The sequence below is a fragment of the Mesoplodon mirus genome, assembly GCF_964341445.2.
Source record: "Mesoplodon mirus genome assembly, chromosome: 11".
Taxonomy (NCBI): Eukaryota; Metazoa; Chordata; class Mammalia; order Artiodactyla; family Ziphiidae; genus Mesoplodon; species Mesoplodon mirus.
In genome coordinates, this window is record NC_138987.1 from 7,377,889 (window position 1) to 7,393,482 (window position 15,594).

The window sequence follows — 15,594 nt, forward strand, 5'->3', positions numbered from 1 at the left end:
TTTGAAGTGCTTCAAATTCAACCTCAGAAATGCTTTACAGGTGTTCTGAGACAGCATAGGTAATATTGGGAAGCACTTTCAGAATGAATTCATTAACAATATCAGTATTGTTATTGGCTAATTCAAATTATTATTATTATTATTATGCACAGCACCAGGTATACACTCCATCGCCAAGTGATTATGATTGTTGTGGTACCTGCAAAAATGTATCCTGCAAATTTCAAATGGAAAATGGAACATCAGTTATATATGAGGTATGAATTTCTTCGTTCCTAAAATGTGCTCCACGGAGGGTAGCTGTCTGTGCTATTTTCTAAAGAAGCTGTTCCCATAAATTTGAAAAATATCACTCACACACACACATAGTGTTCTACATGCAACAAGCACACCCATATACAGCATGCTTACAACACACAAGACATAGTTACATTTTAAAGTATCTGATTTCTGTTGTAAAGGAGCATGTTAAAATGGCTTCTCAAACTTATTTTATCATAGATCCTTACTTTTTTCCCCAGATGTTAGGAATGGACTTTGAGAAATGTTGATTTCTAATAATTAGAACAAAGGAAAAGAGCAATGTTATTTTATTCACTCATTTGAAATGAAACATTTTGATAGAAATCTGAAACTCAAGTTGTTAGCACTTTATTATTTCAGGTATCAAAGATTTCAGTGGGTAAATATGACAAAAGATCAAGAATATTTGAAAAATTTTTTAAAAAGAAGATCCCAAGAGTAATGAATGCTCTACCACATCTTTCTGCCCAAAACAATAAAATTATTATTCAGAATTCTTCTGTTATCTCATAATAACTCTATGGAGGTTTGAAGACTGACCTACTCCTTTCCTTTTTTAGAATAGAAGAATGGAACCGTGTATTAGTACAGTTGTTAGTGATGTCATCAGATTTAGGAGGGTCACAAATTCTGTTTATAATTTACATTACCTGAAGGTAGTTCCAGTTTATTATTGCTATCCTTAAATTTTTTCCATTAATAGTTTAATTATATGGAGGTCTTATTTATGGTGTTCTTAAGTACAAGGGATTACTCATAGACCCAAAAGAAAAAGAGATTTCTCCAATCCTGTGCATTTTATTAAATAAGAAAAGTGAACAATTATCTTATTGTTTCATAGTCTATTGTTTTATAATTATGTGAAAAATAGTGTTATTGAATTACATAATGTTGTTGATATTGTTTATCTGTTTAATCATAGCAATATTTGTTTCATATTATATCGTTTTAAAGAGGGAGACTTGAAAAAGGAAGCTTATAAAATGAGACATAGGTGTGAGAGAAAAGGAATCAGAGACTACTTGAAAATATACAGTCATGTGGGGATTTTAGTAAAAGAGCAACATAAACTCTATAGATGTCAATAATCCTGTGATAGCCCTGAAATTTAAATAAAAGATTAAATTATATTTAGAATATTTTTTGAGAACACAAGTAATGTAATATAAGTAAACATATATCAAGATTGTTAACTCTTGGCTCTTTCAAAGATAAGCTTTAGTTATCTAGAAATCTAATTCTTATGGAACAAGTAATTTTTGATTTCAGATAAATTAGATAGTACTATTTGAATTGACTATTAGAATTAATATTCGAATTTGAATGTTTTATCTTCTTTTATACCTGGACTTGTAGATCTTTTCCAGTTGAGATTCATAGAAGACCTGATGATATTTATACATTAAAATAGAATCTACAGGGCTTCCCTGGTGGCGCAGTGGTTGAGAGTCCGCCTGCCGATGCAGGGGACACGGGTTCGTGCCCCGATCCCGGAAGATCCCACGTGCCGCGGAGCGGCTGGGCCCGCGAGCCATGGCCGCGGAGCCTGTGTGTCCGGAGCCTGTGCTCCGCAACGGGAGAGGCCACAGCAGTGAGAGGCCCGCGTACAGCAAAAAAAAAAAAAAAAAAAAAAAAAAAAAAAAAAAATAGAATCTACAGAAAATAAACTTTGTCAGAATTCTTTGCTGGTTCACAAGAAATCTTCAAGTCAGTGTCTGACTAGCATTTTAAAATGCAGGTTATAAAATTTAAAAAAAATCAACAATTACAGCCTAATAATTATATAATAATTATTTTCAGCTGATTTTATTTCTAAATAGGAATTCTGAAATCAAGAATGAAATAAACACTTAGGGACTCCCCTGGTGGCACAGTGGTTAGGAATCCGCCTGCCAATGCAGGTGACACGGGTTCGAGCCCTGGTCCGGGAAGACCTCACATACCAAGGAGCAACTAAGCCCTTGTGCCACAACTACGGAGGCTGAGTGGCACAACTACTGAAACCCATGCGCCTAGAGCCTGTGCTCCGCAACAAGACAAGCCACCGCAATGAGAAGCCCGCGCACCATAACAAAGAGTAGCCCTGCTCGCCACAACTAGAGAAAGCCCATGCACAGCAACAAAGACCCAATGCAGCCAAAAATAAATAAATTAATTAAATAAATTAAAAAAAAGAATGAAGTAAACATTTAGTATGTTGAAAAAGTTGTTAAAAGAATAGGGATATGTTTAAAAATAACCAGAAGGTATAGAAAACTAGAACCATAGGTGAATAATCACTATCATCCAAAGATTTTTAAATTTTTTGGTGATAGGGGAGTAGAAGGAAAAATAAACAAACCTCAAGAGAGGAGGCATACTAAGTAATATGATTTGTTGTTTTATAATTAGTAAGGGAATATTAGAGCAAGACCTTTGACACTTGGCCATATTAGATAATTACTTTTGTAGTAGAAAAAGATACTTATTTGCTTCTTTCCTCTCTGTTGCTTTGTTTCACATTTACATCTTGGTTCTAGTATGAAACCAAAACACCCACCCACACACATACCACATATATGTATTTTTAATTATTTTAGATAAGTTTGGGGACAATGCCAGATGGACATTTTATGTTACAAGAAGCTCTCTGAATCTTGACTTTTGATTCAGTAGGATAGGAAACATTCTACTTAAGAAATATAGCAGATTTTAATAAGCAAACAGTAACTTTCTCTTTTATTTTTAGGAGGGGAGTACCTGGCACTATAATTGTACCACATTTGAATGTGTTAAGACTGACGAAGGGACGATGATTCTGAAGTACAGTATGGTCTGTCCCCCTTTTAATGAGACTGAATGCAAAATGGTTTGTACTTTGTTATAGCTAAGAAAATTTGGCATTAAATATAATTTAGAAAATACACATTAATATGTTTTCCAAGGTCATACATACATACATTATGGCTTATTTATTTTGCTAAATGTTTTATTTTCATGTATACATAAAAGCTCTATTATATTTCCTCAGTTTGACACTTTGAGTTATATATGGCATTCCAAATAATTTTGAGTCTCCCTGAATGGACATGATGCTATGGGTTTTTAATATGTAGACCAAAGGATTATTGAAAAATCCTTTGATCAGCCAACTTAGCCTCTTCTTTCCATATGGATTAATAAACTAATCAATCAGAACTTGGTCAAATTTCTCTTTCTTAAACACACAGCAGATTTATGCTGTCATTCGCTGTTTAAAGCATACTAGCCTAAATGAAATTTGCCGTAGTTTCTCTGAGCATGGGCCACTGTGAAACTCAGCACATGCCAGAGCATTGCTGATTCTTTAGTTTTGCTCTTCCAATTCCCTTTTCTCTCGTAGAAGAGCCTACTGGGAGAGTAGATTTTCTAAAGTCACACAATTTAAAAAAAAAAAGATTCTTTGTAGCCTTAATTATTTAGGAGATAATAATCCCTAATGAAAAGTAAGCTTTAATTCTGTTGTGTGAGGCAATATTTTTCTTTAAGTGTAGAGAAATAGCATAGTTTCACTTTTTTTTCATGATGTGCCATTTTAGTGATGATGGTTAGCTAGCTGGCTGGCTAGTGAGATACAATATGTACTAAAGTAATAGAATTTCAGCTCTTGAAAGAATCTTAGGCATCATCTTATTTCACAGATTCATTTTTATAGAATAAATTCTTTTATTTGAGTTACAATTAGCAAGTTACTAAAAGCAATTAGCAACTTACTGTAAGAATTCCAAAATATATGAAATTTTCTTAATTTAGCCTTTGGCAAGAGACATCCTGAAGTGGGGAATTTTTTTTGAATAATAAAATATTAAAGAAAAAGAGACATCATTTTAACATTCAGTTATATTCAGGAACTCAGTCTAGTCTCAAAAAGTAGTTCAAATTATTTCAAGGAGTTTAAAAGATATAATGGCCTCTATTTAGAGTCCCTATTAGTACTTTGATTTGGTAAGAAAATCTTTTGTGGTATTTAAAATGGGTTCTTTTAAGTAAGTTAATCCTTTTGCACTTTTTCATATTACTAATGAAGAAATAACAAATTTTAAACAAAATATCTGCTCCTAATTTTACAAACAAATTCTTATTAGAAATTGTTAAATTTCAATCATTTTTCTATAAAGTCTTTGTGGTATTTAGTAAAAATATTGAGAAAGTTGGTTTTCTATTTCTAGTTTAGGATGAAATGACAAAACACTGAATTTTAACATTATTCCTTTTTTCTTCCTAGAATGAAGGGATTGTAAAGCTTTATAATGAAGGCTGTTGCAAGATCTGTAAGTGAAGACAAATTACATACATTAATTTGATTAGTTTGAATTGCTCATGATTATTATTTTTTCTCATAAAATTCAGTTCCTATGTTGCAATGAGGGAAACAAATTTTATAATGTTTATTATTTAACAAAATTATGTGTATGCAATATATTTATTTGAATTATAAGGTTTATTTCGTAGTGCTTTTTAATGATTTTAAGGACTGAAATAGAATAGAGGGGTATTCATGCAACCATTTATGTGTTTATGATTTTATTTTTTGTGTTCATGAATTTATGTCAAGAAAAAAGTTTTAGAGGGGAGTGGGGGAGTGCTGCTTCATGGGTATGGGGTTTCTTTCTGGGGTGATGAAAATGTTCTGATATTGGATAAGGTGGTGGACGTACAACATTTTGCATGTATTAAATGCTACTAAATTGTGTATTTAAAAATGGTTAGTTTTGGGCCTCCCTGGTGGCGCAGTGGTTGAGAGTCCGCCTGCCGATGCAGGGGATACGGGTTCGTGCCCCGGTCTGGGAGGATCCCATATGCCGCGGAGCGGCTGGGCCCGTGAGCCATGGCCGCTGGGCCTGTGCGTCCGGAGCCTGTGCTCCGCAACGGGAGAGGCCACAACAGTGAGAGGCCCACGTACAGCAAAAAAAAAAAAAAAAAAAATGGTTAGTTTTATTTTAATGCAAATTTCACTTTAATAATAGAAAAAAATGTTCAATCTCACATATAATAAAGTTATTAAAATCCAATGAAAATACTAAAACAAAAAAAAAAGAAAAAGGTTTTAGGCAACTTGGCATAAATAGTAATTTTAACATTGTTTAGAGAAGCTTTTGGGAAAAAAGGCTACAACACAATTCAGGTTAATAATGCCACTGTGTAGGGTTGGATTCTTAGACACAAATTATCATGCCTCTCAAGGGAGATTTCTGAACTTTTTTCATGAAGGGCTAAATCCCATAAATATGTAAGAATAGTCTTGTCTATTTAGAGGTGTTAGTTATATTGAAAACAATATTAAAATGTATTAGGGACTTACCTGGTGGCACAGTGGTTAAGAATCTGCCTGCCAATGCAGGGGACACGGGTTTGATCCCTGGTCCGGGAAGATCCCACATGCCGCAGAGCAACTAAGCCCGTGTGCCACAACTACAGAGCCTGCGCTCTAGAGTCTGCGAGGCACAACTACTGAAGCCCGCGCGCCTAGAGCCTGTGCTCCGCAACAAGAGAAGCCACCGCAATGAGAAGCCCGTGCACCTCAACGAAGAGTAGCCCCTGCTCACTGCAACTAGAGAAAGCCCCCACGCAGCAATGAAGACCCAACGCAGGGAAAAATAAATAAATTAATTAAAAATAAAATAAAATAATTATCTTTAAAAAAATAAAATGTATTAAAATTTTGATGAAACATAAGTAAAATATATATTATTGAACATAATAACAGCTTATAAATCAGAAACTCACCTGTTTTCTACTGACAATTTATTTCTCACAAAATTCCAATGATGGGTTCTGCATTTATCCTGATTTTCAGTTTAGAGTGTTTAAGTAACTCATCTAAGTCATACCTCTTGTGGGATTTCACTCCAGGCCTGATCTCACAGCCTGCTTTTTAACAGCTAGTGATATTCTGGAACATTATCAGTATAAATTTTAGGAGAGGACAGAGGCTGACTGATGATGTCTGCTCATCAGTGCAGGGCTGGAACGACAGAGTCTATTTACATGAGGTGTGAAATGTAAAATCCAACACATTCATACCCACCCACAACAAACATTCTGATGTCCAATTTGTTCTTGTATTCATTTGCTGGGGCTGCTGTTAACAAAATACCAGAAACTGGGTGACTTAGCAGAAATTGATTGTCTCAAAGTTCTGGAGGTTAGAAGTCTAAAACAAAGGTGTCAGTAGGGTTGACACCCTCTGAGGGCTGTGAGGGAAGGGTCTCCTCCAGCCCTCTCTTCTTGGCTTGTTAGATGGCCATCTTCATGTTCACACGGTGTTCTCCTTGTAAGTGGATCTGTTTCCAATTTTCCAGTCATAAGGACACCAGTCATATGAATTAGGGCCCACCCTAATGACCTCTTTTTCACTTGATTACCTCCGGAAAAAATCCTATCTCCAAATAAGGTCACATTCTGAGGCACATAGGAGTATTTGGAAGGCAGAATTCAACCCATAACAGCTATATTGCCAGGACTTTAGTGGGTAATAGAGTACCACTTAATGCTTTTTAATAACTGGGGCTCTTAGACACATACTAATGAAAATTTTTTGCTCATTAGAAATGAGCAATTTTTCATTGTTTTCTCTGAATCAAATGTAAACTAAATGTGTATCAAATAGTCATTGTATCCAGAACTCAAGGAGTGAAATTTAGGCTCCAGAATCTAAGGAAGTTTATATTTTCATGCTCTCATGTCTTTTTCCTTCTGCTTCTTTAGATTCTAGACTCTTCCATAGGTATGAGATATAGGAATAGAATCCCATTGCAATGTAAACACCTTGAATTCTGTAACCCCATTTTAATTATTAGAGAAGTGAGTGTATTTATGTTATCTGAGGGCAGACAGGGGAAGATCTGTTTGACTTGACCATATGGCTACTATTGATTGTCTGTCACATGTCAACACTCTATTAAACCCATAGCAGACAGCACTGCAACGAATCTTCACCACAGTTCTGGAAGGTAGGTGGGGAGGTAGGTATGGTTTCCCTACAGGTGAGGAAATGAAGGTTCAGAAAAGTGTATCACACTAATCAGTCATGCTCAATAGATTTAGGCCTCTCCAGTGCCTGGCCTCAGGATATTTCAATTTTTCCAAGCTCTGTGAAGTGCAGAATAATAACACGCCTCCTCATTTTCTCTCATCTGACGTATAAGGCCTTGTGAAGTAGTTTCTGCTTTGGCATTAGAGAACCCCTGTCCATAGTCTTTGCTTTTGGGTGACCAGGCTTTATCAGGGAGACTGTGGATATTGCGTATTGTTGCCGGTGCTATGCTAAATAAAATGTGTTACCATAAAGTCTCTGAGGAATAAATAGGAAATGGCTCTTGGCACGAACACATCCAGCCAACTAACAATACATTTATGCTGTCCCAGTTTCATTCATTGAATGAGTTAACACAAACAGATTTTCATTGAGTGCCTCTCATGTACCAGACATCCTTTTAGGCACTGGGACTATGATAGCGGATGAAACAATATCTGCATGCATAGTGTATGTTATCAAGAAGGGGAAGAAACAATAAGAGGTAAATATACATTATTATGTCAGGTAGCGATGAATGGTATAAAGAACAATAGTGCAGAATAAAAGTGATGGAGAGGGAGGGAGATCGGGTTGTTCCTTTAAGTGGGTGACTAGAGAATGCCTCTGTGATGAGGTGTCGTTTGAATAGGAACTGAGTGTCCTTGGGAGCCAGCCGAGTAGAGCGAAGAGTGTTCAAGGTGGAGGAAATGGCAAAGTACAGTCATGGCACAGGGATGAAAGTGATAGAAGAAGATAACGGCCTTAGAGGTCATGTCAAAGATGGTTTCCTTCTTGACTATTCTTTGTTTTAAAACTTATGAGAATAGAAGGGCTAATGAAGTAACCACTGGGTGAAAGCATCTTAAGGCACACAACAGCCTGCCCTCTGCCACCGACACTGAGCTTCAGTCCACACCGTATTTGGGGGGTCGGGGAAAGGAGAAAGGACAAGCATAGGAGATTGAGGAGGAGCCACAAAGAGATGGCAGGCAGAGCAAAGAGGACGCTCTGGAAGCCAAGTGCAGAAAGTGTATCCAGGAGGAGAGAGCGGTGGACTGAGTCAGACGCCACTGAGAAGTCAAGTAGGATGAGAACCAAGATGTGACCTCTGACAACAGCAATTGAAAGTCATGGATGGCCTGGGCGAGAACAGTTTAGTTTCAGGCCGTCTTTGCTACCCATCTCTGCTTCAACCAGAGTGGCTTAACTTTTATATACTTCACATGTTCAGATTTCATACAAGCATTTATTTTAAATTGAGAGTTTGCGCCTAAACTCATTTGAAGATTGGAGCTCTAATTCCAGTCTTTTGCAAACAAGGAAACTCAGAATGATTTAGTCTCTTTCCTAAAGTGACAGAGCAAGTTAGTAACAGGGTGAGATGAGAACCTTGGTGGTTTTGTATCCTGATTCAGGGATTACATTCTCTATCATACAGCGTTAACTATGTATTATTGGGTGTATTATCAAGTGATAATACATCATGCACACAGAAGCATAGTAATAGATTAATTAATACAAAGGGTTTTCATTAGAAATCGTGACATCGTTTCAGAGCCATAAAATCAAGTATGAGTCATCCATACATTTCAACATGGTTGATAATAATTCAGTTACCTTCTTGAATTTTACATTAATATCCATTAAGATAATGTGACTTTAAATCTATCAGTTTATATTTTAAAATAGATTTATATATATATGTATGTATGTATGCCTTAATTATGTACATGTATATTTACCTGTACCTGTACAGGTAAATATGTATTACATTAAAATATAATGTATAAATATTACATTAAATATAATAATAAATATACACCTGACACAGGTTGATGTTAGCATTACTCCATGTGTGGAATATGTTTGATTTATGATTATGATAATTATTCTAAGACGATAAGATAAAGAGATAAATATAAAGCTAGAAAATATATGAGAAAAGAAGTTGAAAATAAATATTAACAAACTAAGAGTAAAATTTTCACTATCTCTTATTATAGAAATATGTTTTATATAAATATATCAGTTTTCAATTATAAATATATTCATATGTTTAATTGAATTAAGAAACAATTTGATATGGACTTTTGATGAATAAATACATTCTGTATTTTATCAGGCAAACGAGAAGAAAGACCATGCCAGAAAGTGATTATTAGATCAATCATAAGGAAAGAGGACTGTATAAGTCAAAGCTCTGTAAGTGGAAAAATATCATTTGTTACACAAAGCATATGTGTCTTTCCAGAAGTATATGTGTCACAGCACTGGTAAGTTTGTAAGCCAACAAAATGCCAACACTTAAAATATTTAACTTTTGGAGACTATTCCTACATTCTAATATTAAAATATTCTGTTTGTGAAGAAGTATGAATTATTCTTGGCATAAATAATCAACAGTTCTGAATGTTAATTGCAATCCAGAGAGATGGAAATTTAAACCTAAATATATTTGACCACATATTGTCTTAAGTGTGTAATTTTAATCAGCAAAAATAGTCTTAGTTCTAACTTTTCCCACTTTAATAAGACCTGTCTGATTCTATAGTCTACTTAATTGTGATACAATACAGGTTACAATAGAATCATTAGATTGTGATTACTATAGTCCATAGATCTGTCTAGTTATGTGTGCACATTTCATACTTTGAGTTATGTCAGATTGCCATCTTGGACAAACAATATGCTACCTTAGTGGAATCAATATCACTGTTTTAAAATTTTTAAAACATTTTTCTCGTCTCTCCTTACAGATAAATGTTGCATCTTGCGATGGACAATGCCCATCAGCTACCATATTTAACATCAATATTGAGAGCCATCTAAGATTCTGTAAGTGTTGTCGTGAAAATGGGGTGCGCAACTTGACTGTGCCACTGTATTGCTCAGGCAATGGCACTGAAGTCCTGCACACTCTCCAGGAACCTATAGACTGCACATGCCAGTGGATTTAAATTCTTGGATTCCAAGAACTCTATGCAACATCATAAGGTCAAATGGAGTTAACTTTTATCACTCTTTTTAAGGCACTGGCAGATTTATACTGTTTAATAATGTATTTTTCAGACTACTGGGATATGGCAATTTAACACTTGCTACAAAATAAATACAATTTCCAGGAAAAACTAGATTTATTGACTTAGTCTATTTTAGAGAATCAAATGATTTTAAGGTGTTCAGCTGAAATGCTGTTATGTATATAATTGCAGCATGCAATTATATTCTCATCTATTAGAAGGTTGTTTAGTAGGATTCTTTCAGTTTCACTCAATAGTTTTTTCTTTTTAATTTGAAAAGTCTGCCATAGCTATTCGAATTAAGATACTCTTTATTGCTACTGTTTATTCTGGTAAATGTAATCAGTTAATAGTGGCATCTGGATAGTCATAAAGAGTGGTACGCTTAGAGACTGATCATAGAACAATAGGATTTTAGATTATTTGAAGTCTGAATGGATATTAGGAATGTTATTGCAAATTTCCTTTATTTTGCAAATTTATCAGATAACCAGAGAAGCTGTGTGACTTGTACAAATTCATCCGGTGTAACGATATAGTGAATTCATGTTAACAGCTGGATTAAGTCTACATCTTTGACATTCCAGCAATATGTTCTTTCCTTTTGAACAGTATGGTAAGGTTTGTATCACAGAACCTTTTATTCTTAAAGAGTTTGCTTTGCCTAGAATTAAGAATTTTAAATTCAATGCCTTTAAAAAAAGGAAAAAATGCCGCACATACATATGTATATACATACATGTAATAGTTACCTGAATAATAAGGAACGGGGAAATGTAGCATCATTTGCTAAATAGAGGAGGGAGATCTCGGGCTTTTATTTTTTGTACCATTAAAACTGTTTTAAAATATGTTGTTATTATTTAACATTTAGTTAGCTATTTACTGTCTCATAGACGTCTGATTTTTGAGATGTATTTGCCTAACTATTGAAGTTGCATGCTGTTTTTCTGTTCATGCTGCTGTTTTGCCAATGAAGGATGAAATAAAATGATTTGAATGTATTAGTAATTCTACAGTGGAATGCCGCACTTTTTAAAGACAGTAGATTATTGACATTTGCAAGGAATATATTCTAAGATCTTTGCAAACCCCCCAATTCTTTGCCACTTATAGTATATAATTATCTGATTCTCCTCATCTGTAAAAAGGAGAGAATGCCCCACTTGGTATGATTGTTGTGAGGATCAAATGAAGTTGAACATCAATGAGAGAAGAATAAAACTGCATTGAAAAGTGGATGTGGGAGCCTGATGACTAGGCTGAGCTAGGTGATTTGTTTCTATTTCAAACTCATGCTACCCAGAAAAATTACAAGAGATTAGATATTTTGGGACCCCCAGGATTACTAAGAAATGGATGAAAGAATCAAATGAACATTGCCTCTGCAGAGCCCCGGTACCTACTGTATATAAAAATTGATTTTATTTTATTTGCACTTAATAACACTTATAAGTGTTCTGTCTAGACATTAACATTTCAATATTCTTTGATTCCTGTTAACATATAGATTAAATCAAATCTGTTTGGTTAATATACTAACATTTTGCTTAAGAGAAACTGTATTTACCTCAAATGAGGTACATAATATTGTATATTGTCTACCACTCATTTCTTTATTTTAATGCTCTGTTAAATATTTATTATATTAAAAATATTAAATTGTCTTTAAACCTATTTGTGGGAAAAAGGGAAACATTTTCCTAGAACTTCATAAACATTCTCAAATACAACAAATCTGTATTGAGCACTTCCTATGTGTCAGGCACTGTTCTAAGCTCTTGAGAACATAAGCAATACAAAATAGACACAGGGCTCACCCTCATGCAACTTAGAGTCTAGTGAGAAAGTAGGTATTGCATAAATAAACACACCTGCAGGGAAAGTCCAGAAGGAAAACCCAAAATTCTTTGGAATGTAGTTCAAGATGGCTATCAAATCAGCAGAGGGGTACAAATGGACGTTCCATAAATGGTGTTGGGACAACTGGATAGTAAACTGAATAAAAAGATGTTAGATCAGGGTATACGGAGTCTGGGATATGAACTTCTCAATGTAGAACAATATATTTTTTAATTTCTGAATTATGTTTGTATCACATATTCCTCATACTTAAATTAGTTATAAAATAAGTATAAGGGATCTTAGAAAAGAACAGTCAGGAAAGGAGGCTGAGAAAGAATAGTTACAGAGTTTGGAGTAAAGCCTGGAGCCTTAATGGGGGTCATAGAAGCCAAGGAGAAGCCAAGGAAATAGAAGGTTATATAAAGAATTGGAGTTATTCTGTCAAATGCTGATGAAAAGTCATTTGATTTATAGAAATAGAGTTCATTGGTGTTTCTTATTATGAACAAAAGCCATAATGAAGTGGTGTATTAGTCAGTTTGGGCTGCTGTAACAAAACAGCACAAACTGGGCAACTTAAAAACATCAGACATTTATTTCTTACAGTTCTAGAGGCTGGGAAGTCCAAGATCAAGGTGCCAGCAGATTTGGTGTCTGGTGAGGGTCTGCTTCCTGGTTCAAAGACAGCAGTCTTCTTGCTGTATCCTTTCATGACAGAAGGGGTAAAGGAACTTTCTGGAGTCTCTTCTAAAGGGGCACTAATCCCATTTGTGGGGGCTTCACCCTCATGTTCTAATCACTGCCCAAAGGGCCCACCTCCTAACACCATCATATGGAAGGTTAGGACTTCAACATACGAATTTTGAGGGGACGTGGCCATTCAGCCCATTGCCAATGAGTTGAAAGGTGATAAGTAGATGATAAATTGGACTCAATACGTGCACTGCTTCTGATGTACTCATGCCCAGATTCACTCAAACACATGCTTATGTTTCTGCAGCTGGTGCCGCCTGCTCCCATCTTCATGACAGTTTCCCTTCCCAGGCAGCCTGAGGCAGCTAGGCAGGAACAGCACAGCACATGTGCAGCAGGCCCAGACTAAGCCATTGACCTCCTTGCCTTACTCTGACCACTGTCTCAGTCTTCTGGGGAGGAAGGACTGCATCCCTCCCCTATGTCTGCCTTAGGGGCTCTGGTTCCTCCTACCACTTCTGAGCCCGGAAGAAGCATCATGCCCCCTGATTACCATGAAGAACTGAGTAATGCAGCCTGGAGAAAAGGAGGAATTAATACCCTGAGAAGTAAACTCTGAACAATGGACAGGTCCAGGAGCCAGCAGGTAAATTGCTCACTGTCACCCCTCATCCTCAATGACTATTCCAAGATGCAGTGGTTCCATTTGGCCTTTCCAGATATATCTGTGTTTTGTGTAAGCAGTGGCCTGCTCTCTAACAATCTGACTTGTATTAGCTTTTGTCCCTCTCCTGCCTCACTTTCCTTAAATCAGTTCCTTGAAGAGTCTTCTTCACCTCAGTAAATGACAACTGTCAAATTTAGTGTGTGTGTGTGTTGCATTAAAACTACAAGATGTGATTTTTAGCTTAGATTTTTTAAACAGTTAACACTCTTTATTGAGTCATTTTGGAAGGGAGAAGAGTAAAAACAAACTCTCGTATTGTTTGTAGGAGAAAAATAATACAAAACGTACACATAAATAATTTCTATTGTCATTTTGTTTATTTTTGTTTTTCTCCCTGCCCTTCCTGATCTGGGATTAAATTGAACATAATTTTTAATTTCTTTAAGAATTTTTAGTGAAAGCAGTCTTGAGAAAAAAGAACAAAGCTGGAGTTATCATGCTGCCTTACTTCAGACCATACTACAAAGTTACAGTAATCAAAATAGCATGGTATTGGCACACATAAATCAATGTATCAGAATAGAAAGCCCAGAAATAAACCCACACACCTATGGCCAATTAATCTATGACAAAGGAGCCAATAACATACAATGGAGAAAAGACAGTCTCTTCAGTAAGTGGTACTGGGAAAACTGGACAGCTATATGTAAAAGAATAAAATTAGAACATTTTCTCACAGCATATACAAAAATAAACATAATGGATTAAAGACCTAAATGTAAGATCAGAAACCATAAAACTCCTAGAAGAAAACATAGGCAGAACACTCTTTGACATAAATCATAGCAATATTTTTTGAATCTGTCTCCTAAGGCAAAGGAAACAAAAGCAAAAATAAACAAACAGGAGTTAATTAAACTTAAAAGCTTTTGCACAGCAAAGGAAACCATCAACAAATAAAAAGACAACCTATTGAAGGGGAGAAAATATTTGCAAATGATATGATTTTGGTTGATATCCAAAATATATAGACAGCTCATACTATTCAATATCAAAAAAATGAACAACCCAATTTAAAAATGGGCAGAAGACCCAAATAAACACTTTTTTCCAAAGAAGACATACAGATGGCTAACAAGAACATGAAAAAATGCTCAACATCACTGATCATCAGGAAAATGCAAATCAAAACCACAATGAGATATTACCTCACACATGTCAGAATGGCTGTCATCAAAAAGTCTATAAATGAGAAATGTTGGCAAAGATGTGGAGAAAAGGAACCCTAGTACACTGTTGGTGGGAATGTAAATTGGTGCAATCACTATGGAAAACAATATGGAGATTCCTCAAAAAACTAAAAACAGAACTACCATATGACTCAGCAATTCCACTATTGGCTATATAGCCAAAGAAAATGAAAACATGAATTTGAAAAGATACATGCATCCCAATGTTCACAGAAGTATTATTTACAATAGCTAAGATATGGGAACAACCTAAGTTTCCATCAACAGATGAATAGATAAAGAAAATGTGGTATATACATACAATGAAATATAACTCAGCCATAAAAAAGAATGAAATTCTGCTATTTGCAACAACATAGATGGACCTGGAGGGTATTTTGCTTATTGAAATAAGTCAGACAGAGAAAGACAAATACTGTATGTTATCACTTATAGGTGGAATCTAAAAAAATTAATGAACAAATAAAACAGAGACTCATGGATATAGAGATCAAACTAGTGGTTACCAGTGGGGAAAGGGGAAGGGGGAGGGGCAAGATAGTGGTAGGGGATTAAGAGGTACAAACTACTCTGTATAAGATAAATAAGCTACAAGGATATATTGTACAGCATAGGAAGTATAGCTTTCCGAGCTTTTTCTATGCAATTAATTACCATGCAATGTTTCAAGATTAATGTTCACATTACACAGAAAATAACACTATTGAAATCCAGGTATCTCAATAATTTCTTTATTGAGAACATGTGTGGCTACAATATATAGATTCAGAAGATTTCAAG

At 35.3% G+C, this 15,594-nt stretch overlaps 1 protein-coding gene across 1 annotated transcript in view; it reads left to right on the forward strand.

Moving 5' to 3' along the window:
• OTOGL (otogelin like) overlaps positions 1–10,296 on the forward strand; it is a gene marked incomplete at both ends in the record, with an annotated part of 143,984 nt that extends 133,688 nt beyond the window's left edge. Inside the window, 5 exons of the mRNA XM_082636305.1 lie at positions 153–257; positions 3,032–3,151; positions 4,547–4,592; positions 9,462–9,541; positions 10,096–10,296. Coding sequence (XP_082492431.1) covers positions 153–257; positions 3,032–3,151; positions 4,547–4,592; positions 9,462–9,541; positions 10,096–10,296 — 552 coding nt within the window. The remainder of the gene's footprint in view (positions 1–152; positions 258–3,031; positions 3,152–4,546; positions 4,593–9,461; positions 9,542–10,095) is intronic.
• Between the last annotated feature and the right edge of the window lie 5,298 nt (positions 10,297–15,594).